This window comes from Tenebrio molitor, chromosome 1 (assembly GCF_963966145.1).
Source record: "Tenebrio molitor chromosome 1, icTenMoli1.1, whole genome shotgun sequence".
Classification (NCBI taxonomy): domain Eukaryota; kingdom Metazoa; phylum Arthropoda; class Insecta; order Coleoptera; family Tenebrionidae; genus Tenebrio; species Tenebrio molitor.
Genome location: NC_091046.1, coordinates 35999217 through 36024964, shown reverse-complemented (window position 1 = coordinate 36024964; position 25748 = coordinate 35999217). Strand labels below are relative to the sequence as shown.

The window sequence follows — 25748 nt, the reverse complement described above, 5'->3', positions numbered from 1 at the left end:
CCGTACCTCGTAGTAAGCCAAATATCCGTTTTCTCGCGTGGCATCTCCCATATCTCCCGGTCCATCTGCTGGTGCCCCAAGCTCATTTGCATCTGGGTTGTACAAAGTGTAGGATCGACCGTATGTGGGGATTCCCAAGACTAGTTTGTTAGGATCGGCACCGTTTTTCAAGTAGTGTTGGATAGTGTAATCCTGCAATGATGATATGCAAAAAATGTGTTAAAGTGAAGACAAGTTTACTCACAATATTCAGTTCCGTGTCATAATTGTATTCTGACGGTTCTTCCAGAGAATACAATGGTGCGTGATGGTTCACGGCGGGTTCAAAAGCAGAATGGTAATCGTAACTGAGGATGTTCATCCAATCGAGATATCTAAAGGAAACGTGTTAATGCATTTTTGAACATCTGTTCAAGACCGTGAAACGTACCTGTTAAGTTTAGGTACGTCATAGCCTTTGTTGATGTACTCGATTCCTGCAGGAACTGCCATAGTTAAGAGAAGCCTAGACCTTCCTGTTTTTTCAGATTCTCTGTCGAATTCTTCGCGTAGTTCCTGAAAGTGTATATTTCATCAACATTTATTAATCATCAAGAAGGTTACTTAATCTTAGAGTTATGTAGAACACCTCTGAAGTGGATGTGCTGAATAACTATGATCATAGAGTGTGATGGGATATGGTTTCCGCTTAGTAAGCGTAAAATCGGAGGAAATTGATGATTTACGGCTTTTTCGTTAGTTCTATCGTGGGAACGTACCTGCACGAGTTGAGCGTAATTGTCTCTATCTCTGGATTTTCCCCCATCCCGAAAACTTGGATATTCCCAGTCCAAATCCAACCCGTCGAAGTGGTTTTGTCTCAGAAACTTAATGGCATTTTTGATCAGTTCTTTTCTTCTGTCGGGGTTGGCGACCATGGGCGAGAATCTGGAAGAGCCCTCATTCCATCCCCCAATGGCCAACATGGTCTTCAAATTTTTGTTGTAGGTCTTCAGTCCAGTGAATTTTGCGTAACCACCTTCGAAATAGGAAAGTCTGATTTACTTTTGCAACGCGAATATTAATATTACGCTTTTAGGTGTAAGTATGTTGTGCAGGTTGTATTACTCCAAGCGCTTAGGTCGTCGTCTTATGTAATTCTTAGACTACTTTCGTTATAATATAACCTATTTCGTTTTACGGGTTTGTCGAATGCGGTATTATAATGAAGATGTTTCACAGGAACATTTTCCTTTAAAATAACGAAGTAAACATTACATCATTCAGAATGCTAATAATATCTAAATTATTTCGAAATTAATAATTAGGTATGCGACCAGTATTTCCGTGTTTTAAATCAAACACTTGTTTGATGTTGTAAACTGATTGAACATCAGTGTTGAATATCTCTTCCCACAACATCTTTATGTAATGTACCCTACCTATACTAGGTGAATTTCTTTTTATACTTTCAGCTTTATTTTAAATTGTGCTTGGGTCATAAAGTTTTTAATATGTACACAGAAACTCACTACTTATTTTAATTAAATTTGCATAATATACTTGTAGCCTTGTGTAAATGTAATCGAGCGCTAATTCGTGTATGCAAATTTTTCTACTTTTCTATAATTATTTCTTTGTCAGATATCATCATTTTTGCGAGCAATGACAGCGTAATTGCCCATATTTGTGTCACACTTTTAGTTGTTCACATTTGTGTTGTCATATATGAAGAAAAAATGTTAATGATAATGTAATTAAAACCTTTTGGAAATTTATCGTAAAAATTTGGTTCCTTTTAAGAATTATTTGACACAAAAATTACGTTATCACCTTCGATCTACTTTGGACATTTTTTATAACTATCTCAAATTTGAGGTGAAAAAATAAAATGTTTTATTGGTAGGTATTTGGTAATCAAACATTTTTAATAAAAATTATATCTGTTACAAGAGAATTTATGGTAACAGCAACTTTCGGGAAATGGCTTATAAGTATCGATCGTTGAAAAGACCATTGAAAACGGTAGAATTTTCTCAAAAAAAATTGTACGAGATCTAAGAGGTAAAAAATATTTCTTAAAGAAAAGGATTGCCGTTGCAAGAAATTCACTAGGATCTAAAGGAAATATTAGAGGTTTGAATAGGTTGGATAATGAAAAAGATAACAGACAACAGAACCGGAATAACATGGAAATTGCAGTTTACTAACCGAAAAGAAAAACCATACGCAGAGGAATTATAAAAACTGGAGGCAGAGGTCTGAAAAACAGGCTTGAAAATGAACGTCAAGAAAGCCTAGACATTGAGAAAAGAAACGAACAAATAAGCCAAATCAAGATAGGGAATGTTGAAGAGGTCCAAAGAGTTGAACTATTTATAAGCAGTAATAGAAAGGAATGGAGGAAACAAGGCAGATGTAATGTATTAACAGGGATAAGCAAAGCACAACAGGCGTTCAACCAACTGGGACGCGTATGGAAAACAAATGTATGTGTCGCAACAGACACAAAGGTCAAAATGTTTAACTGCATAAAGCGTATTGCTATACTATGCTGAAACCTGGAAAGTTGACAAAGAGACAACGTATAAATTGAACAAGTGAAGTACTAAAGATACACTGGGCAGACAAAATAAGCAACATCAAATTGTGGAACAAAACAAAGCAAGAGTCAGTAGAAACTACAGTAAAACGAAGAAAATGGAATTGGATTGGACATACTCGTACGTTAAGAAAGGCAAATGACAATATTGTAAGACAAGCACTAGAACATCAATTAGTAGGAAAAAGGAAAAGGGGCAAACCCCTCAACAGCTGGAGAAGAAGCGGAACAAGGGAACACGAGGCGATCGGCTTGAGCTGGACAGATATAAAGACGATAGCGAAGAATAGAGAAGAATGAAAACACACAGTAACTAAAATCTGCAAAGGACAGAGGGAGAGAATGTGCGTTGAGCTAGCCACCCAACCACACTAAATCATTGGCCAAGAAACGCGAAAGCGCCCTATACTCCATTAGGAGTGAAAAGAAATAGTGAGAGAATTTATTGTCAAAGAATTTTGTGTATATTTATTAGGATTCAGAAACTCCAGATATCACCATATCTTCTTTGAAAGATTTGTTACGATGAAAGAAACTTACATTGGTCATTCTCATCCACAGTCAAAATTCCAAAATATGAAGCGAAGGCAAAAGAGTTTACCACTTTCTCAAACATTTCATACGACGACCTTAGCAGGAAAAGTTGACGAACCATTTTTTAAATTAAGTATTTTATGCTTTTAAGAACAAAATTTAAATAGGTACATCAAAACACTAGCATCATTACACTAAACATATTATTAGTGTGTTAAAGTTGTTTGTCTTCTGATTCTTTAACAGGGACCACAAATGATGAATCCTCTCGTATGTTAACTTTAAGAAAATCTCACTTTTATTAGCTTATAATAATCACAGGAAAGGTACCTATTGATTTTGTTGAAGACAATTGTATTGCTGGTGAAAGAAATTCAGTCTTATTCAGAAATAATGTTTGTATAGAAAGATGATGTGAACGCACAACCATAGTAACATAATACTTCGTTAGATATGAAATAAATATTTTATTGTAATTAACGCCCAAGTTCAGTCACATAACAATGGATTGCAATATTTTGCAATTAAAAAAGTCCTGCGTCCTCAAGGTCCTCTACCTTGTCTTACATTCAGGGCCACTTCTTCCACTTATGGGTGTATTATGACTAAGAACAAGGAGAATTTGCAGACAGTTCTAGTTTAAGGTATGGTGCAATATTCAAACTCAAATTATAAAAGCGTATTGTTTCGTTTTTGCAATTAGAAACTAGTGATTATTGGAAATTTAACTGCATAAGAATGAAATTTTTGAAACATAATTAGAGTTCAGTTTTTTTCCGAGATCTTGAACCAGTTAAGCGGATCGCTATTTAGAAACACATTGGATTTGATGAATTCTTTTCACCGTACGACCAACAGGTGTAATTATCTATAACATCGAAATCAATAAAACAACTGTCTGTACGGTGCTTGGAATATAATTATTTTTATGGCGAGTGTAACAGTTAACGAGCGTGTCAGATCTGATAAGTCAATTATGTCTGGAATCACGGAAAAAAAATTGGAAATTCTGCAACGAACCCCAACATGAAGCTAATCTTTTCAACAAGGAGCGGCATACCGTTTATAATAATTACATCACTCTGACCGACCACTTTGGTCTCAACTTAGATCAACTTCTGTAGAAATGGTAACCCAAATTCTTGGCATACCAAGGTGACAAATGCGACCACCAATAATTATAATCGACCATATTCAATTAGTGTAATGAACGCAGTTGCGTAAATCTGCGTCTATTCTTACCTTTCTCGATATCCTGATATTTGTCGAATGGTTTGAGTGTGTTTTCTTTGGTGAAACCCCCGAAAGCGTAAATCAAGTGCGTACATAAATAGGGATTTATGTTTTGGGGGCTAAATTTTGCAGTTCCGGGCCTGTACACTGACCAGTTCGTGTAGTAGCAGACCACGCGGATCTCCTTGGAACCTAAAAACACAAATCATCAAGAATATCGCTACCACATCGGATTTTTTACATTTTCTCAATTTTTATTTTGAGGAATTTCAAGGTGAAAATTCGTACTTTCTGAAATTTATCGATTGAAGGAGTAAAATTAATTAGACAAAACATCATAATATTTTTATAGATTTGCGATGAATTTATTAATCGGAAAAAATGGGCCACGGGCGCATATTTAAAAACTTGAATGATTTATGCAATAATTGCAATACGGCTGTGGAATTTTTTTGGGTGTGTTCAAACGGCAAACAATGCAACCTTGAATTTATGTTATGTCCAATTTACATAAGTATTATCTTTTTTTTATAATAATAGCGGATATTTTTAATTACGCGTTGTAAACAATTAACGTTAACATCTGATCTAAGAAAGCGGTACTTGTTTAGATAAAAACTTACTTGTAAAATGCGTCCATGTTGTTAAACAAAATAAGAGGAACAGCCATCGACAGATATCCGTCTGGAAAAAAAACAGGGATAAGTAATTTACTAGTGTATCATATATTTTTGTTAACAGATAATAATTTTCTTGTGGTTGCCACTTGTTCACATTACCAGATAAAATCGAGACGGGGTATGTAATTATCATAATTTTATGCAGATGTCGAGGTTACGGAGTACATTTGTTAAAATCATGCTGAAGACTCGCCACGACCACCACTTTCAACAATGGTTCATTTAGAGAGGTCCCATAAATAATTTTCAATTCGACTTGGTTTCACAATGAAATTGCAAGATCTTGTGCCCATTATTCGCCGATTACCGTTAAATATTTATAATTGTCGAAGAATTCTTATCAGATCGGAGCGATATTGGCAATCAAAGCTTTGGACATCTCTCAAACCATCGTGGAAGATTTATTGGTAGTCCAATAGGTACAATGAATCGAAACGAATTCGGTGTTTTGTAACAGTTTGCGTTTCAGTTGGTGATTCTGAAATACGAATAGTAAAAGTGGTGCCGCATTACTTACCTTTTACAAACAAAATAATGGTACAGTTGGTTTACAAACGTATATGATACTTTTTATGATGCTTTTGTTGTCTGACGTCTCAGGTAACAGTATCCTAATGTCCCTATTACATGATCGTTAATGTGATAATAATTGTTGTAAGATGAATTTCCAGTTTTTTTGAACACTTCCATACAGTAGGTAATAAATACTTTCTCCGTGGATTGTATGTACAATACTGACATTCATTTTTGTGCATAATACTGAGAAAAAAATATCAGGTGTACGTTCTAGTACCGTGCAAGGTCTGAATTTTAATTATATGTAGCAACCACAATCACATCCTTTATTTGGGACAATTAACACCAACAATGAGACTTTCTGAAATCCATTGTTTTTCCTGAGGTTACGTAAATGGATAGTTGAAAAAATAATTGTTGTTTCACGAATCGTCTCTTACGCATAGTTGAGCTAGTAAATCAAGTTCAGGTTCAATGGAGGTTAAAATTATTTTATTTCAATAAAAAACAAACATCCTATCCTTCGATAAATTAAATTTATTGCTTTTAGCATTCAAAAATAAAAGACACAATTACATATTTATGTATTTTAAACTCGAAAGTGGAATTCAGATATTGCTGTACAAATACATATGTCAACCTTTAGTTTGGGACGTTTCTATTGTAGATACACTTGCAGACAGTTACGTTTTGAAAACTTCTGAAGTTTCAGGTTTTCCCGCTGAAATGGCTTCCAAACGCAAACATAGCAAATATAGTTGAATTATTTCGTCAATTTACATATTTAAAGGTTTAGCCTTTGAAACCTTAGGCCCTTGGTGCAAAGAAGCCATCGATTTCATTAATGTCATCGCCATCGGAAACCGACTTATTGCGGAATCAGGCGATTCAAAATTAAAGAAACTCCTTTTCGAGAGGATTTCCCTTGCCATTGAACGTGGAAACGCTGCAAGCATTCGGGGCACTTTTCCAGATTCCGCATTATTATCGGAAATTTTTGTATTGTAAAACAAAAATGTTATGTACTTATTCAAATTAGAATTTCAATATGAAATTAAATTGACTATTTCCCTCACAAAATTTAAGCTAATCAAATCGCTTAAATTTTCAAAAATCATCCATTCAGAGCTAAATTAGGCATTTTCCGATAATTCTTCTTAATAAAAACCTTTGAGGTTTTGCTTGTTACTTTTTCATAAAAATAACATATTTGGGTAAATATTGTTCGGGAAATAGTCATATACAGTGTGACTGACGAAAAACCTTTGATGCTGTATCTTGCTTATGTTTTATCCGATTTGAATAAATGACACATCAAATGAAATTATTTTGAAAACACTTCAATACCAACTAAATAAAATAAAATTCTTGCGTCCAGTTTTTGACAGATGAACATCAGCTTCTTTTTTTTAAATAGCACTGTACATTTTTTTTTTATTCAGTATTGTAGAGATTTGTCTTCTGAATATAAAAATGCAAAGAACTATACCCATTCATTAAACAAAAGTCAAGAAATTAAAGAGTAAATGTACAAAATTTAAAAATCAAGTGACCAAAATAAACAAGAGAGAAGTTTGTTCTAAATGCTCGAAATGACTAAGTAAGCTCTGAATATTCATCTGTCAAAACAGTTCGATAATAATAATAATGTTGCTGTGGAAGAAATTTCCAAAGACGATTTAGTGTTAACGTCTGGTGTGGCATTTTTGGAGATAGAATGGACTAGTGGGTCCCTTTTTTATTGATAGCAGTCTCAATCAAACAAAATATCATATTATTTATTATCAAACGAAATAAGCAACTTTCTGGATGAGATGTCATTAGCAGTGTTGAATAGAGTCGTGTTTCATCAGGACGGCGCCATACCACATAATGCACGCATGAATTTTGTATTTTTAAATATATAATTTTGGTGAACGATGAATGGGAGCTCATGGAGCTATTCGATGGCCCGCTAGATCCCCAGATTTGAATCCATTTGATTTCTTTATATTCATTCGAAACCTTCGCGACAATGTTTATTTGACCCCACCAGGTACCCAAAAATAGTTAAGAAAAAGGATAGTGCGAGTATGTCAGGAAAAACCCCGAAATTTTTTACTGAATGCAAAGGTGGGGTACGAATATTCAGAAGATTCTTTATAAGAACGAATAAAAAATATATACAGTGTAATTTGAAAAAAAAAGTTGGCTATCGTCTGTCAAAAAATAGATGTCGAAAAAAATATCGAATAGGATAATAATGAAGTGTTTTTCGAACTATTTCATTTGATATGTCATTTATTCAGGCAGGCAGAGTAGTGACGTGACAACTATCCTGTCCTGACATTCAGTTGTTATGGATGATAAACAACATCAGTCTTCATTCTAAATAAATTTTTAATTTGATATGTATTATAATTTGCCACTTTGTCGAGTTCAGTAAAATATAGATTTAAATTACGTTCGCTTTTTTGTTACACAGTTTATACAGTATCTGTTTTTTTTTTGACGTTTCCGAGTAATTTTTGTCAGCTGTTGCCGAAAATGCCTCTAGTTTTTTTCTATCAGCTCTAGTTTTTGAGTTACAAATAACCCATATTTTTGTTTGTGCAAGCAGATTTTTCTCTTTCAACTGTGAAGCTAACAATTCAGAGACTTGTTTTGAGAGGTTCAAGTCTCTTGCGAGATCATCGAGCTCGTTTTGTGAAAATCGTTGAGGTATTGATGGTGAAAAGTCAAATTCATATCGTTTTCTGCTCTCATTTCTGAAAAATCATCATCTACTGAAGTTTGTAAAATTTGGTCGGCAGTGAAAGGAATCGATGGAACTGGAACATCATCTGAATGTTGTATGGCAAGCTTTACAGACGTATTTTTTCGATTTATACCCTTTACACTGATACTGCAAAAAAAACAATCTTCCAGATGATTTTTGGGTTCTCGTCAAATTGTTGGAATTCCAAATTTAAAGCCATTTATTTTACCACTGTTCAACAGTCTTAAGTATTCGACAAACGATTTACATACACAATTAGGAACCCAGGACTTGTTATTTTTATCCAAAGGCATGCCAAAGTACAAAAAATACATATGTACTAATGACAATCAGAAATTGTTTTCCTTGATTCTTTAAAAGTATACTGGCCACATACCGGGTGTAGAATTGGTTTACGAGACATAGGATTTTACATGTAAAAATAAAGAGTTTCAATTATTGGCTCCCCTAACAATTTTATGGCAAAATAGTTAAAATGAAAGTTAGAGAGAATTAAAATTACTGTCTAATTTCAATCTTAGTTTTATTCTAACATCTTGTGGTACTGAAACAAAGACAAGAAAAGAGTTAACACAAAAATACTAAAAAGTACTACTAGGCATGAAATTTTATTTCTTTCTTTAAATGGTATGGAGGATCTTCTTTAAGAAACTTCCAAGCAACATTTGCTTCAGGTTTCCCACACCGACCAATTTCAGCCACAGAAACAATTCGGAGAATTGGGGAGAAGTTTGAACATTTAATAGAAGATACCTTTTCATTCGTCCTGTAGTCCTGTATGAGTTCATTTGAAGGGCAGATCAAAAGAAAATTAAATAATAGTGAAACCACCCGACAAATAATTTTAGAAGTCAAATTTCATTTCTAGTACTACTTTTTAGTATTTTTGTCTTAACTCCTTTCTTGCTTTTCTTTCAGTACCACAAGATGTTAGAAAAAAACAAAGAGTGGAATTAGACAGTACTTTTTCATTTTAACCATTTTGCCATAAAATTATTAGGGGAGCCAATAATTGGATCTCCTTATTTTTACATGTAAAATCCTATGCCTCGTAAACCAATTCTACACACGGTATGTAGCAGAAATGTTGCGGATCGTTGAAACAAAACCTTCTTGACGAACTCATTGCAACGACACTTCGTTAATAGTCGTACACAGACTGATCAAAATATGTATACCGAAATATTATGTGAAGTAGTTTTGCAAAAAAACACAAAAACTCTAGCTGTTGATAAGATTCTGACGGCAGATATAAAAATAAATTTGTGGCAACAGACAAAAAGTGAAATTTTGTAAACTAGTGTTATTTATCAAAAAAATTGTGGACAGCAAGAAAAGTTATTGTCATGGGTTAACATTGAGGCTTGACGTCATGATGTGACGAAATACACATAATTTTATTAAGAGGGTTATCCTTATTATTTGTAAACCATATTTTAAGGTGAACCCCAAAAAAATTCTAAAAAACACGGATCCGCCGTCTGAAAAATTTGGGAACCTTTGTTGCAGATAAAATATTCTATTTCGTCTTCTTGAATAAAAATGTTTATTTTATAAGTGGAGTAAATAAAAAAATCGCTTAATTATTATTAATTAATTTTTCTTAAAATAACATCAGAAACAAGGTTTTAATTTTTTTTAATATTTCTATTTTTTACAGTTTTTATTTCGTCCGTGCATTTAAAAGTTAAAAAATACTGTAAAGATGATTATGTTAATTAAATTGTTTCTGACTATAAAATGCTAATAGAGTTCCGTATTAATGTAAGAAGGACAAGGTTGTCATTAAAAAATAATCTTCATCATTGATGACACGGTAATTAACTATCCATTCTGAAAGTGAATTTTTCAACGGTGAAATTTGTTTAAAATTGAGATAGTGGGTTGTCCGTTTCCATATACATTTTTTCTAATCTGATAAACGTGGGCATTTATAAAATACTTCTCGGAAAACAAACTGTAATTTATTTTTAATAACAGTTGTCAATTCCTACATCCATAATACTACATGAATACGATTTCTAAAACCACTAGGCAAGACTGCAGCATTCTTGAATCAAGATATACGAGTATTTCTGTTTTCAATCAATTTTATTGCAGTTTATATGACACGTTTGGGCTACATTTTATCAAAATTGTAATTTATTCAAAATTACGTGATAAAAATTACTCTTAAAAGTTAAATGTAGGTATGGAATTTGCATTGCGAAATTTTGTGCCAAAAATCCAGCGAAATGAATTATTCTAATTTGAAATTTTTTGCTTACCCACGTGTTGTAAGTCCGTTTCAGGCGGAATAATAACAATTGTTACAACATTCGCAAAAGTAGTTTATTTAGTTTTTTTCTTAACAGTTGTCATAGTTTTCTGCAGGTGTGTTACTTTGAACTTAAGGTGTTAGCGCCGTCGAACTAGGAAAGATGACTTTAATTAAAGTTAACCTGAATTTTGTGACGTAATTAGTTTTGCTAAGTTACGTATAAAGAAGCCGCCCAAACAATCGTGGAATGTCTGTCGCAACCTGGAGCTGATAGAGAAAGTGCCATTCGACGCAGGTGAACTGTTCGAGATCCACTTGATACACTACGCATCATATTACTAGGATGACTTTCCACCCTTTCTTTCTCTTTATTAATAACTATTCACATCGTAACGATTGTTTTTCTTAATTAATCTCATTGTCTAGCCATTCCCATCTTAAATTTACACCGTCATTACTTGTCCAATTCTTTTTAATCTATTCTATTTATTGTCTGCTTTTTTATTTGTTCACATTGATCATTAAATTATAGCTAATGTTTTTGTTGTTTTCTTTTTGATTAATTGGCTAAAAATCTTACACAGTATCTCAGTATCATACGATGTAATTGCGTTTCATCAATATTAAATTAAATTGGAAACTAGAAAATTTAGTTTCAGCAGTAAATGCCCTCCACGCCGTGATGTTATGTCGAAACGTTGAATTTAAGCCGTCATAAAAGGAGGAAAGATAAACGTGATTTCCTCTTATGTACATGAATATTTCCTGTTCCTTTTGAGAACAAAAACCATTTGTTTTACAATACCTGCATTAACGTAACTAAACTGTTCTTTGTTTTAATTTTTGTTTAAAATCGGATTGCATGAAGTGTTCCGTTTGTTACTTAATAAAAAGCACGCTATTTGTTTAATTGCCGATAATTATTATTAGTTAAGTCAAAATGCAAGTGGAATTTACCATCCAGTCGCCATCGGTGATTGTACACAATGGAATTATCAAAAGATTTGTATTTCCGTATACATGGTATATCTGGTTTTGCTAAAAAACGTGATAGATCTTTATATCAAGTGAAATTATAATTAATTTTTGGAAAATAACACAGTAAGGTAATTTTTCGGTTTCATCAACGTCACGTGAAAATTATTAATACAAGGAAGAAAATTATGAAACAATCTCATAGTGAGAAAACTAAATTATAAAATTTTTGTAATCATAAATTTATTGTTAATATGAACATGCAAATAACATTACGAAAGCTTGATCTTTACCTAGAGATTATATTACAAAAAGTTTAGAGGAGAAGAATATAAATGTTTTGTTCCTGAATAGTCTTTAGGACGTGATACTCATACAATACTTTAGAATCTAAATTGTATTGGGGATTTTTTAATGCGTGAAGTTTTATAAAAGGGCAGCAAAGATGATTTAGCTTAAAAAAAACCTACAGATTAGATTGTAATTCAAGAGGTTATTCGAGAAAAAATTATACTAATTACTAGTTATAATGGCGTTAGCTGTATTTAAGAAATTCATTGAAACTGAATAAAGACTCCGTTCATACTTATTTTAAAGTATGTTAAAGTATGTACATATACAGGGTGTTATCCAAAAATAAGAAAACAATTATCAATTAAATGGGGATTCAAGGAATTCCAACAAATTCTTTTTCACTTATTATCAAAATTGATACCGAGAAATTCACGATTTATTCACCTATTATGAATGCTACTAAACAACGAAGATTACTTTTTTAATAACTTTTAAGTCCGTAGCATAGACCACGGCATAGACCAAATTTTAATGAAATATTCAGTTAATTTAATTTCTAAAAAGAATAGACATTTTTTTTTAATGTCTACTCATGACAAAATACCGTGTATAGTCCATTTTTTAATTATAGTCCGATGTATCAATTAAAAAGCAGAACAACTGTCATATTGCTATCTCTTTTCAACATAATGTAAACAAACTATTGAATTCTTGTACGTATTGTATTAAGCGTGTCCCACTATGCATCTCGCTTTAGCATGTGCGATTAGAGCAAGACGCGAATTGTACGTTTATTCCACTAGCGACGTCAAATTTTTAGGTTACGTTTTAACCACGTTATTTGGGATAATTTTGTTTAATTTTGCTTGAAATGTCCTCCGTATGATGCCAACGAAAAGCATGTGGACAGATCCTTTTACAGAATTTGTAAATTGCAAAAACAATATTGGAATTGCGCGGAAACTTGCAGGACTGGAAGTTAACAGGTAAGGGGGTAAACTAATTCATAGAGGTTGTTTTGTGTTCATGGCGTTGCCGAAACAAAATCTAGGAAGAAAGAAAGACAGTCTAAACGTGGTTGTTTAGTGCTGTTTTCAACAATTTTTAATATATCTGACCTATTAGTTCATATGTAAATAGTTATCAAAAGCATTCTGAAGGGAGCGGTTTTTTGAAAGATAAAATTAAAACGCAGGAATGAATTTGCAGAAATACCAAGACAGCACGAAAGAACACAATATCTGTCTCATGTTGCCTAAATAAATTTTCAAATATTGGTAGAACCATGCACTGCTGTCAAATGTCGAAAACAGACGCAGGTCATGTCGACTTCTTGATTCGGACTAAGCTCATCGGACTATAATAAAAAAATGGACTATAGTTAACATTTATTCCGGATCTAATTATGCTGAGATGTTTCAAATGATTCATATGATCAGCAAAAAAAAAAAAGAGATTAGGAACTGCTCTGGAAAACAAAACCTCTGAAAACGTGTGGCTCATACTGACAGGTATGATGAAAAGAAGTTTTGTCGAAACTCCAACAAACTTGTGGGAAAGTTATAAGTTCATTTCAGAAATATATGCAGTGACGTCACGTTTGAATCAAGAAGTCGACATGCCGTTCGTCCGTATTTGACATTTGACAGCAAGGCATAATGAGTTGTTTATGTTACCGCCATTGTCAAGAAATTATAGTATTTTCTAGTGTTGGGCATAATCGAAATATTTTGATAATCGAATAAATCGAAATAATCGCTGTAAATCATCAAAATATCATTCAACTCTCCTATTATGGATGATGCGCATGCGCAGTTGTGCATTAATTTCGAATTTCTTACGCCGCGTCGAGTCAGACGCATGTCAATAGTTCTACGAGGGGTCGTTTTTATATTCCCTGACTAGGCCATTTCCAATTTTAATGTAATTTTTCATTACAATGGTTTTTAATCACGTATGCCTTAGTAATGTGTTTGATAATTTCGAGAACAATTGCAGCAGTATTAGTTCTAATATCTGTCAGTTTGTGTTGTCGCGTATCAAAATGAACAAACTTGAATATCGAACAGATATAAAATTCCAAACAAAACAAGGAAAAGCTCCAAAAATTATGCGTGAAGAAATATTCGCCGTATACGGGGATGATTGTTCTTCCAAATCGACTAATTGCGAATGGTCAAAATTGTTTAAGTATGGTCCAAAAATCACTGGATGATGATCTCTGCCAGGCAATTGTTTTTTGTGATTGGCAAGGAATTTAATGATTGATTCTCTGGATAAGGGTAGTACGGTAACAGGAGAGTACCTATTATGCAAATTTAATGCATCGCTTCAGAAATTCTATCAAAGTGAAAAGGCACGGAAAACTGACGCAAGGTGTTCCGTTACTCCGCGACAATGCACCAGTCCTGAAGTCAAGATTTTCAAAAGCTGCCTTTGCTGAATGTGACTTCGTAAAAATTCACCATCAGCCTTATAGTCGAGATCTAGTCCCTTGTGACTATTTGCCGTTTCCAAATCTCAAAAAAACCTTAAGCGATACAAAACTGAGGGTGGATGACAAACTTAGAGCGGCTGTTGAAAGGCATTTTGCAGACAAACCAAATTAATATTTTTATAATGGATTAAAAATGTTATTGAAACGATGTAATAGTTGTATTCAAAAGCAAAAAGCCTATATTCAAAAATACATTTTTGTTGCTGTTCTAATCTTTTTATTTCATGCCTAGTCCGGGAATATAAAAACGACCCCTCGTATGTTACTCAAATCGTACGGTTGGGAGTGAGATACATAGAGCAACCATCTTAATAGCGCACGTAGCAGAGGCAACTTAACTTGTTTGACATGTGTTGAAAGGAGATAGCTACATACACGTAGTTCGTGTTATAAACTGATTCAACTGCATATAGTTTAGAAACAAACCACCATTTCGTCCCCACTTTAAAAATAGGATTGTGTTATAAATGTTAAGTCCTCTTGAGTGGAAACCATTTTTTAAATAGCATTCATGTAAATGTCACAATTGACAAGTGATAGTTTATTATTTATTAAGTTACCACCACCACACGTTTTCCAAAATTTTGTTTTCCATAGTCACGCCTCCGTGCCTGATCTATTTTTTGGTAATTATATTGTATCGGGTGTTCATTTAAATTTGTGAACGCACCACTCGTCTGACTGCATAGTAAAAACACCAACACAAACAAACCCCAAAAGTGAGGTTAGATTTAAACAGCTGATCTGTAATCCGTGGTGCGTTCACAACCGACTCTTCAACGCCAACTTTGAAGATAAATTTAAATGAACACCCGATATGAACACAGTGGTAATGGATGTTCTAACTATTTATGTATTCATTTTCCGTTCAAAATTTAAAAACAGTAAGTATCTCACTCTTTTAGTTATCTTTAATTTATTGTTTTAAAAAAAAAAAATCTGCTATTCAATAAAAAATGCTGTTAATGTAATTGTTACGTAAAAATCTGCTAAATATGATATTTTACAGATCAGATCAATGTAAATATTTATTTATTGTAATTTGATATTTTCCTCAAATCAGTATGAGAAGTAGGAAACGTGAATGAATTAATTCGTTACTTTGGCAAAGTAGTATCATGTTATCAACACACTGTTGTGAAAACAGACATTTTAATTTCTAAACAGGTTTTTTATTAGACATGTTTCTAAATGTAGCAAAGTGGTATGTGTCTCATGACGTAACGTAAAACACGTATGATCACCTCGCGGTTCTTTGATCATATTTAAACGGCAAAAAGAAGATGAGTAAGAAAGCATATTTACTTCATTTCTCCAAGAAATATTTTCTGCGTTTCTAATAATTTCACTTCATCCCATTGTGATACGTGCTGAGTCGCACCATTGGATAGATCTATTGTTATGAAAAACGAATTTTGTGCCAAATGAGTAAACCAGTTTCAACTTTTTTTTTATCTAATGAAGAGATATTGTTTCATAGCACATTGTTTTCACTTTGAACTTGATGTCAGAATTGCTTTATTTATTAGAATGCTGTTGTTGGCTGAATGGATATAATTAATTAGTAAAAAACAGTTCGTCGAATATTTGAGGAATTTGTGGCTGTGAATAAGGAATGCACATTAAGGAAAAGGCTGAGTCAGGAGATGGGTAGGGTCGAGATCAACCATCTTTTGAATAAACAAAATCAAGTTCGCAAGAGTCATAAAAAATACCGCCATCGTTGTGGTGGAGACTAATGGCCGAAGAAGGACGTCAAGGCATTCTTTCTTGTGGATATTCTTAGCACATTCAAGGTTTATCAAAATATTTTCCACATATTTGTCATTTATTTTTTGTGTCGTATAGGCAATAAAATATCTCTTTTGATGTTTACTGTTGATTCCATATTGAATAAACTGGTACCTCCATTCGAGCCATTTTACAGTCTATTTTCAGTAAATTGAAAATTAATGCAAAATTTTACTCCCTGGATGGTATAAGTAACTTTTTATTGTTAATAACAAAGCCAACTAGAATGTAATTTTTTCACTACTAGTCTCAGAAGGCGTCATTATTGACTCTTGAATCGACCCCAGAATTAGAATTTCTCTCCCTAGGTTAATAATAATTTTCATTGTAATTAAAATTAAAATTAAATAATAATTAATGCCTAGGTCAACAATGAACAGCCGTCACTTAGCAACGAAAGATTTTCGTTGATTTCATTGGTTAACGTAGACGATTTTCATAGCAACCCTTGAAAAATGAGAACTCGGATCGTCGCATAAGACAAAATAAATTGATTAATAATTATTATCAGAAATGGTTTGAACTTATCTAGTATGTAGTGAAAAAAATAGTATATAATCCACGGTGGAGAAGTCCCTTATAGCCTTCGCGCCTTACATCCCTCGGCGAGCCTCGGGCTCTAATCTTGGCGCTCTGGCTATAATCATGAACTTCTGCACCTTGGTGTATAAAGCTAGATAGTGTGACACGATACTAAATTTCATAGAAAATTCTGTAAAAATGACAAAGACAGACTATGATCCTGATTGTTCATTGGTCCTGATCGAGGGTCTCTCTCATTTTATAACAAATTTTCTACAAAATTTAACGTCGTGTCATACAGCCTTTATAAACTATTCTTTGACTTTCATGGTAATTTTATACTTGTGAAATTTGTGTTGTTTTATTTAATTTAACCTTTAAGTTGAAGTTTTAAGTTGAATACGAAAATAACTCACACAACCCAAATAATTTGTAAACTTTAAAGATTCAGGTTTTTAATTATGTTTATGCGAATATATGTATCTATAAACATAAACAATTTTATAACCTGTTAAAAAAGTTGATAATCATATTAGTCTTTAAGGTGTACGTGTACTGCAAATAAAAAAATAAAAGTTGGAAATCATTTACAATATTAATATATTTCATATAAAGTTTTTAATGAGTACTTAGGTGTGGCGAAATAATATACTTACTTAAACATTAAAATAAAATCGTAGAAATATGCCAACGAATAAATTTTAATTAAAGTAAAATATTTTGTTTTATATTTTTATCAATTCACATTAGTTTGTTCCCATAGAAAATACTCTTGTGCAATTTATTTGGAACAAAATAAATTCAACCAAACCAAGAACACAGGATGATTTTGAAAGTTGTGCAGCTATTTTAATCACGAGCTAGTGGCTTCATGTAGAACTCGGAAAAATATTTAAAAAATTCTGTCAAAAAATAAAATGATGTCTATGTATTTATTTTTTGTGGAACATTTTTTTAATTTTTAATTTTAAATTTTAAAAATACACCCTTGTACATATATCATGTTTTATAAAATGTACGCCAATGCGAAGTAACCTATAGGAAATATGCTTTAAAACAAGGAAACCGCATTGGTGTACGTTTTATAAAATATGATATACAGGGTATATTTTTGAAATGTGCCGAAATTTTACCTACGAGGTTGTTTGACAACGTAGAAAACTAAAAGCAATTGAAAAAAATTGTATCTCAAAAAATAAATGTCATTTTATTTTTTGACAGAATTTTTTAAACATTTTTTCCCTCTACGATTTTTTCCGAGTTCTACATGAAGCCAGTAGCTCGTGATTAAAATATCTGCACAACTTTCAAAATCACCCTGTATAATGATAAATTAATTATTAATCCTGTCAGGCAATAAACTACCTGTTGATCCTATTTTTCTTCTAACTTTCAGCCGCAAATACTACCGAAAGTAAAATTATTGTTGATTCTGTAAATTTATGATTTCTGTGTATGTATCAGTGGCACATTTATTTCATTTATTGTAATTCACAACTTCATTTATAAATCAGGTTTCAAACAGCATGCCATTGTTAAGTTCTTTGTATAATTCTGCTAGTCTGTAGCAACATCCTGTTCTAGTGTATTATTTGTTAAACATAGTTAAGATTTATCAGAAGAAAAATTAACGTTGCTCGAATAGTCACAACATAATTGCTTGTAATTTAGAAATTCTACTTAATGAGACGTGTGTGTTTGAAAATAATTTCATATAATTGTCATTTTCTGGCTTGCAGCCATGAAAAATTGTATGAATTTCTCAAGCTGAGCACTCCATGGACCAATCAGTGCAGCAAGCGGCCGATCTAACAACCCTTCACTCCCTTTCTCTTAATAATTAAATAGGCTTCAATAATAACAGTTCTCTTCAACTATAAAATTAAACTTAAGGATTGGTTTGTTGGTAAACAAATAAATGAATTGATAGTACGAAATTAAGGTTAAACATATCATATACATTCGACTTCGTTTATGAACTTTCTTTATCGCATCATCTTGGGTGGAAAGCGAGTGCAATGAGACCGAGTATAAATTTAACCGTGACCTTTCCCATTAATAATTTAATTTGTGGTCACGAAAAGTAGAAATTGTGTCCGAACAATGTCGGCACAAATCCGTGCTGGACCGCATTTCAGAAATTTCGCCAAACCATGTCAATATCGATTCAGGTGTAACCTGAAAATTGTGCCAATATTACACAAGAGATTATCCTTAAAATAGGTACATATTGGTCTGAAATATTTTATTTAGAGAAAGCGGAGAAATTAGCAACTTTCACTATTGGTCGAGTGGCAGCCGCGCTTTAGGGTAAGTATAATCTTAGCACTTTGGTATTTCTACATGTGACACACCTGACACGGTATGTCGAATGGAATTCGCCCTGTTTTGTCTGTGTACTTTATTAAGTAACGACATAATAACGATGATTTAACGGTCTGGAAACTGAAAGTGGTTGTCAGCCTCTACACGTTCGCCTTCGGTGCAAAAGTGAATTGCATCAAAGTCCTCTTCACTGAGTTTCTGGTTCGCGTCGTGCTTTTTCTGCAATCGTTGACAATGAAATCGCGGTTGTTATAGAAATTTAATTAATGAAATAACGAAACGAGAGGGTCGCTGGAAATGTCGAAATGAAGCTGTGCTTCGTCATGCTGTAGAAATCTGATTTCGTTTTTTAAAGGTCTAAATGCAAGTCTTTTACATGCACAATTAGCTCATGTAATTACGCATTTCCGTTTTATACAATCGGTTATCGCGGGAGCCGTTCGTTTTGCAATCTTCTGCTCACAAGGTCTTGTAACAAAAAATTATTCAGTAACATTTTAAGATTTGATTTATGACCTTAACATTGTTCCTTGTTTTTGTACAGATGAGCCAGTATTTATTTTGAAACGCTTTAAAGCATCGATCACCTTTGCAACTGATTAATTTTATGCAAACATTCATCTTTTATGACCTAGAAAATTGTTGCGGGGTTGTACCATTCACGACAGTTTGTAATTATCGTCGTGGTACAAAAATGTAACGACACGATTACATCAAATTGTAATATGAATGCATACGTTCTTAACAGTCCAAACAAATATGCACTTGTTACACTCCGTAGAAAGGAAATGCCGTGAGCAACATCTTGTAGATGTTGTAAGAGCGTATAAACGCAGAGATTTCATCACGCAATCCATAGAAAGGGAGAGTTAATACAGAGAATCAAGGAAGACGCACATTTTAATGGATTGTATCATGTTCTTTAAATTGTTTTCCAGAAATGTCTATTATTTTATGAAATACTGATCACAATTTTGATAAATTGATGAAATTTACTTCTCTTGGTATTCTGATACTTGCATAATATACCTATAGTTGGCTGCAAAAAAATGCGTAATGAAAATTTTAAATTTGGATTTGTCCATTTGTCAATTAATTGTCTACTTGACAATTCCTATCAAAGAATTTTTAATGTGTCATTGAATTTTGACCATAATTCTAACCTATCTCTCGCAAGAAGGTTTCACACTATGGAAAAATTGTAAAAATGTGTCAATTTTATTCTGACAGTTCCCGTTTTTTTTGCAACCAACTGTACATATATTTGTTGTAGAGATTCTTTGCTCTGAAACACAATATGATCAACAACAACAAAAAAGAGATAAGTGACGGCTATGGAAAACACATTTCTGAAAACGTGCGGCATAACTTAATAAACTGTCACTTGTCAGTTGTGACATTTACGTGAATTTTATTTTATTTATTCTGTTGGTCATATTGCAGAACAAAACAGTAATAAGGAGCAATACAAAAACAAAATTCATTTTCTAAAATGCAAAACAAGACGAGCTGACCAGAAAAATAGAAATATGCATTTATTAATGTAGAGCTGATAGAATGCTGAATATTAAATACATTCTAGATTCTCGAAGGTCAAAGGTTTTTGATTCCGGATTAGATCTGCATCACGTTATTGTGAGTAGTGTGACCTATACCTACTTAACTGAGGAATAGAATAGTGAGAACGTTAATCTCGGATCTCTTTCATTATCATTACGTAAAGATCATGAAGTGTTTGCGTCGCCTGAAAGGGTTTGCCGCCTAAGTTTCATCTCACGTATTCTATTTGAATCTTTGCAAAAAATATTTGTTGCTTCATACCTTTAAAATTAACATAACTGGTCACCACCTTTTGTGTGACATATTTTTTCCCTAGATATATCTACATTATAAAACGGTTTTAGTGTATTTTTCATTTTACTGTTGGTACTCTTTTCCTTTCGAAATTAGGCTAAATACGTCGTTTGTGGCGGTAATTCAAGCAGACGTAACGTACGGGAAATGCCAGTACCGTTGCGTTGCATTAATTAGGAATCGTAAGTGAACATCATAACATAATGCGCATCGTAAATAATTGATTCGTCCTTGTTCACCTGTTCATCGTAAACTAACTGTAATGCTCACATGAACGTAATACTACTTATTAATGTTTAACGGGTGTTTTTATTTTGGTGTCTATACAGTTCTTGGATGCATACGATACATACATACATACATAATTGTGAACACTTTTTGTCTACAAGAAAGATTTTGTTAAAAATTTGTGAATGCAGTTGAGGTATACCTATGCAGTGTTATTTATAATTGTTAAAAGTGTAAGTTATTGAAGATCTAATAATATTTAAAGCATTTTAGAGTAGAAGTAAAACGGTCTTCGGTAAATTCTTATTACAAACTTCGCTTACCACAGGGTGTACTTAACAGCAAAAAGTGCATTTATTTTACCTGGTAATATGTATACAGGGTGATTCATGTAGCCCGTTCGTTAAAAACTTTCTGATTTCCCAAAATCGTATCCGACCATAGTCGACTGCTCCAAGTTCAAATAAAATATTTTTAAAATAGCGACACTTCCGGAAATCGAGGCCACCTTTGTTTTTTTAAATGGAAAGTTCCCATTTTGATTTCATATTTGAATTCTACGTTAATTTTGGAGTTTAGGACGTCCTTCTGTTAACACTTATCTGTCATGATTTTTGACCTATGTCATTTTTTTTCGCTAAAAGGGGGGGGGGGGTTGCAGGGCTTCATTAAAAAATGTATAACTCCTGAACCATTGGAAATAAATAATTGCATTTTTTTTACTGAATTCCCAATTCCCGCTATTAGCGACATTTTATTAATGTTTCATACGCCTACTGCAATTTTTCAAAATTGATAATCAAAAAATGTCGAAAACTTCATTTTTTTAAATAGCAACTACCATTTCTCATACTAGATATAAGTGTAGAATTTAATTTTACGGCCACTTTTATTAACATTGTGTATGCCTATTTCCAGCCGTTTTGGCGTAATTTCTATTTTTTGAATAAAATATTCTTTTTTTTATCAAGTAATTTTTATTTGAATTTTTATTCAAAAATAGCATTACAATAAGTAGTATATAACAACAAAATAATAAAAAACAAACAAATTAACAAAAAAATATCTTAATGTAAATGTGTGCACCGTTTTCATCGAAAATATTTTTTTGTTAATTTGCTTATTTTTATTATTTTGTTGTTATCTACTGTCTATTGCATGCATCAAAAAATAGAAATTATGCCATCAAAACGGCTGGGAATATGCATACACAATGTTTATAAAAGTGGCCTTAAAAAAAATTAAGTTTTCGACATTTTTTTTATTACCAATTTTGAAAAATTGCAGTAGGGGTATGAAACAAAAAAATTTCACTAATTTCTTTCTCTAAAATTAAAAAAGAAAATTAGTTCATGTGTGGAACGTGATTGTTAAGTTTTGGTTAATTGGTGGTCTTTTTTATAAAAATTATGTACTTCAAACTCTACTTTGAGAGTTCGAGACGTTACAAGTAAGTAAGAAAATGCACATTTCCTTTTTTGCACAAAAGGAATGGAAGTTTTTTTGTGATTGTATCGGGTGTTTTTTTAAATTTCACCTCAAAGTAGATGTTGAAGAGTCGATTGTGAACGCACCATTCGTCAGTCTGCAGAGTAAAAACACAAACAACGTGAGGTTACCTTTAAACAGCTGTTCTGTGATCTGTAATCCGTGGTGCGTTCATAATCGACTCTTCAACGCCTACTTCGAGGTGAAATTTAAAAAACATATGTGGTTAAAAATCTTCATAAGAAGAGGACGAACGGAAAGATTTTGGGAATATAATCGACCTAAACCTGATTTGCAACAGATGTAGCAGCTTTTACTTCCGTTTATTAGTTGCTAAATAATTAATAAACACTATGTGTGCAATATCGTCACTTTAAGAATTTTAACACAACATATTATACCTACATTCTTATGCGAATCTTTCAAATTGTTTTATCGGTTTTACTAATTTTTTTTAACAGCAATATAACATCGATCTAGTTAACCGCATATTTAATGATTACCGTCTGTTGGATTATGTCTTCTCGCTGACATAGATCTACTTTCTTATGATTACATATTACATATCAAAAATAACTTTTTATTGGTCATCTATAAAATTATAGTGTGAAAACCTGTTGAATTTTATCGGAGAACCTATTTCACGATTAAGTATTTAAGTAAAAATTCTGGTCATTATTATACAAACATTTTATAGCCGCACTGAAATCATTTATTATGTAATACATAATTTTTAACTATACAAATTTGGTACCTAAGTACGTCAGAAATTTTTTATTTTATTCAGTATTCCGAACAGTGAACATTGTTTTTAATAATGAAGTTTTTTTTACTAGTTTATACTCTTTATAATATTAACACATATTGTAGCTCATCATCTGCAATTGCATCAACAAATGAATCAACTGCATAATTCTATGAAAGAGAAATACGGTCACTAGCACGATTTTTAACAGTCTAGCAAAAGAAGTTCTTTTCCTTTTACGACTACAAAACCTGCAACGAAAGAATGTATCTACTGCTTTTTACTGCTAACACTTTAATATGCATGTAATTATCTAATGTTGCAAACTTTCTTTTGGGTATCCAACTAGTAATTCAATAAATCATCGGACTCTCAAAAAAGATGATTATAAACCATTGTATGTGCTGCGGTTTGTTTAATAAATAGTCACTTTTTTAAAGATGACGCATTTAAAAAGAAAAAAATTGAATACGTTCGATTTTGAATACCAAATCAAACCTACACTTACAACATGATGGGTATTGTCCCTGGCCAAATGCCCACCAACGCCTGAATTCTCGAAATGGACGAGACAACCTTCTATATACGTATAATGGAATGATGTTCAAATTAGTATTCTACACTTCTTTGGATTCGTTATTTAGTTTGGACCACCGGGTTCCTCTCAGTTATGCGACGATGAGATTTAAATAAATTTAAATATAATTTTAAGGCTTAAGGATCAATGCTCTGCTGTGAGTCACTGAAATTGCGGATTCTAATGACCCTGCAAGATTTTCAGCGATCCTCTAAAGGATATTGCGACACAACATGCATCAGCCGAAAATTGCAGAATAATTAGAACTCATGTTACTCTTAAAAGTTGATTTATTAATTTAGCGTTTTGAAATCTTAAAAGTTCTTAAATTTTTCTAGGCCAGACTTTGTGCAATACAGAAACATATTTTTTAAAGATTCGCAGCGAAGACTTAGTCTCCAGCAATGTAAGTTAAGACATTCAGTGGAATATTGACAGATCCGGTCTTTCGTTATACAAATTTGGATCAAATTAAATAAATGTTGGATACTTCGATCCAAAATTTAAAAAATCAGTAAGCGTATAGGCACTATGTTATAATATATTTTCTTCATATTTAATCGAGATACTTTACAGTTTAGGTAAAAATTACTTTTGAAACCTTTTTTTTTTGGAAGACACGTTTCAAGATTGTCTAGTGTAAACCTGGTCAAGGTTATTGAAACACTAAAATCTGGCATATTAACTGTTTAAAATTATAAAATAACCTTTTCTATACGAGAAGGTTTTACGTTATAATTCAGATTTAATATTGAACGCTTTTTTGTTGATACAACTTTTGTTTTCTACAAAATAACGGTTTAAAAATAAATTAATATTTGTACTTTTTAGCCTACACAAGTACAGTACAGTTTTGTATCACTTTCACTAGTGGTTATTTACTAAGGAGTGCACATTTTTGGAATTTCTTATGTCCGAGATATAGGAAACGAACAGAACTGTTACAAAATGTCGATATATCCGTAAGCTTCTACTGGCGGTCTGGCACAGTTTTAGAAGTGAGAGTTTTTAATTTCATAATATAATTGATCACCGATGAGTAACAGAATTTCGATTTCTGTTAATTATAATTCAGAACACACTAACCCGCTATTAAAAAATTCTTATTGAACGAAATGAAATTGTTCAGAAACCTTATCTACATCATTTAAATGTGCTACACTTCACATCATTAGCATATTATAAATTGCTAGCTATAGCACTTTAACAACGCCTAAGTATGTGATCTTTGATAAAGTGTACACAATAGAATCGCTTTTGAATAGGGTCAATGTGCATATAGAAAATTCTTTCATTGAAAGTTACTCAGTTGGGGAACCCGTCTGAATATGCATGCAAGCTGTACAATAGGTTAAATGTCACTGTTAGTCCAAGGCTGAATCAGAAGCGAGCATTAAAATGTGATTAATTAATTCCTAAAAATAAAACCGTCAAAAAGCTGCCCATTATTTGTCAAAGTAAGATTTGTAATTAAACGGGTTGTAATTATACAGCAATTACTTCTCCGATCAGAGGATTTACAACGGAATTTTATTGCAAAATTAGAAAGGTGAGGCGTCAATGTTATCCAAGTTTTCCGTTGTACGGGGAAGCATTATCAATAACGTTTTAATAGAAAGCCGTATCACAACATTATGTAAGAAAAATTACCTGCACGATTTGAAATAAATGTTCTCTTCAGAAGGTAAAGTGTATCATTACTTCATGCTTCAGTGAATTTATTATATTTTGTTTCAGTAACAAGGTTGACAGTGGTCAACGGCGACCCCCACACATCGAAATCATTTTCGTACGTAAAAAAATTGTGAGGCAATCAAGAGCCACCAAGGCAATTAGTACAACTTTATCTGTTAATGTAGTTCAAAGAAATCAACTTCGATAAGTATCTAC

At 32.6% G+C, this 25748-nt stretch overlaps 2 protein-coding genes across 3 annotated transcripts in view; both read right to left on the bottom strand.

Annotated features, from left to right (window-relative positions):
* LOC138127231 (delta(3,5)-Delta(2,4)-dienoyl-CoA isomerase, mitochondrial) overlaps positions 1-25748 on the bottom strand; it is a 108181-nt gene that overhangs the window by 21744 nt on the left and 60689 nt on the right. The window lies entirely within an intron of this gene.
* Positions 1-25748, bottom strand: part of LOC138127155 (uncharacterized) — a 39323-nt gene that overhangs the window by 8532 nt on the left and 5043 nt on the right. For both annotated transcript variants that reach the window (XM_069043021.1, XM_069043031.1), the window contains exons 2-7: positions 4972-5032; positions 4358-4540; positions 759-1018; positions 431-555; positions 245-374; positions 7-192 (exon numbers count right to left, since the gene is read on the bottom strand). In XM_069043021.1, coding sequence (XP_068899122.1) covers positions 7-192; positions 245-374; positions 431-555; positions 759-1018; positions 4358-4540; positions 4972-5032 — 945 coding nt within the window. The remainder of the gene's footprint in view (positions 1-6; positions 193-244; positions 375-430; positions 556-758; positions 1019-4357; positions 4541-4971; positions 5033-25748) is intronic.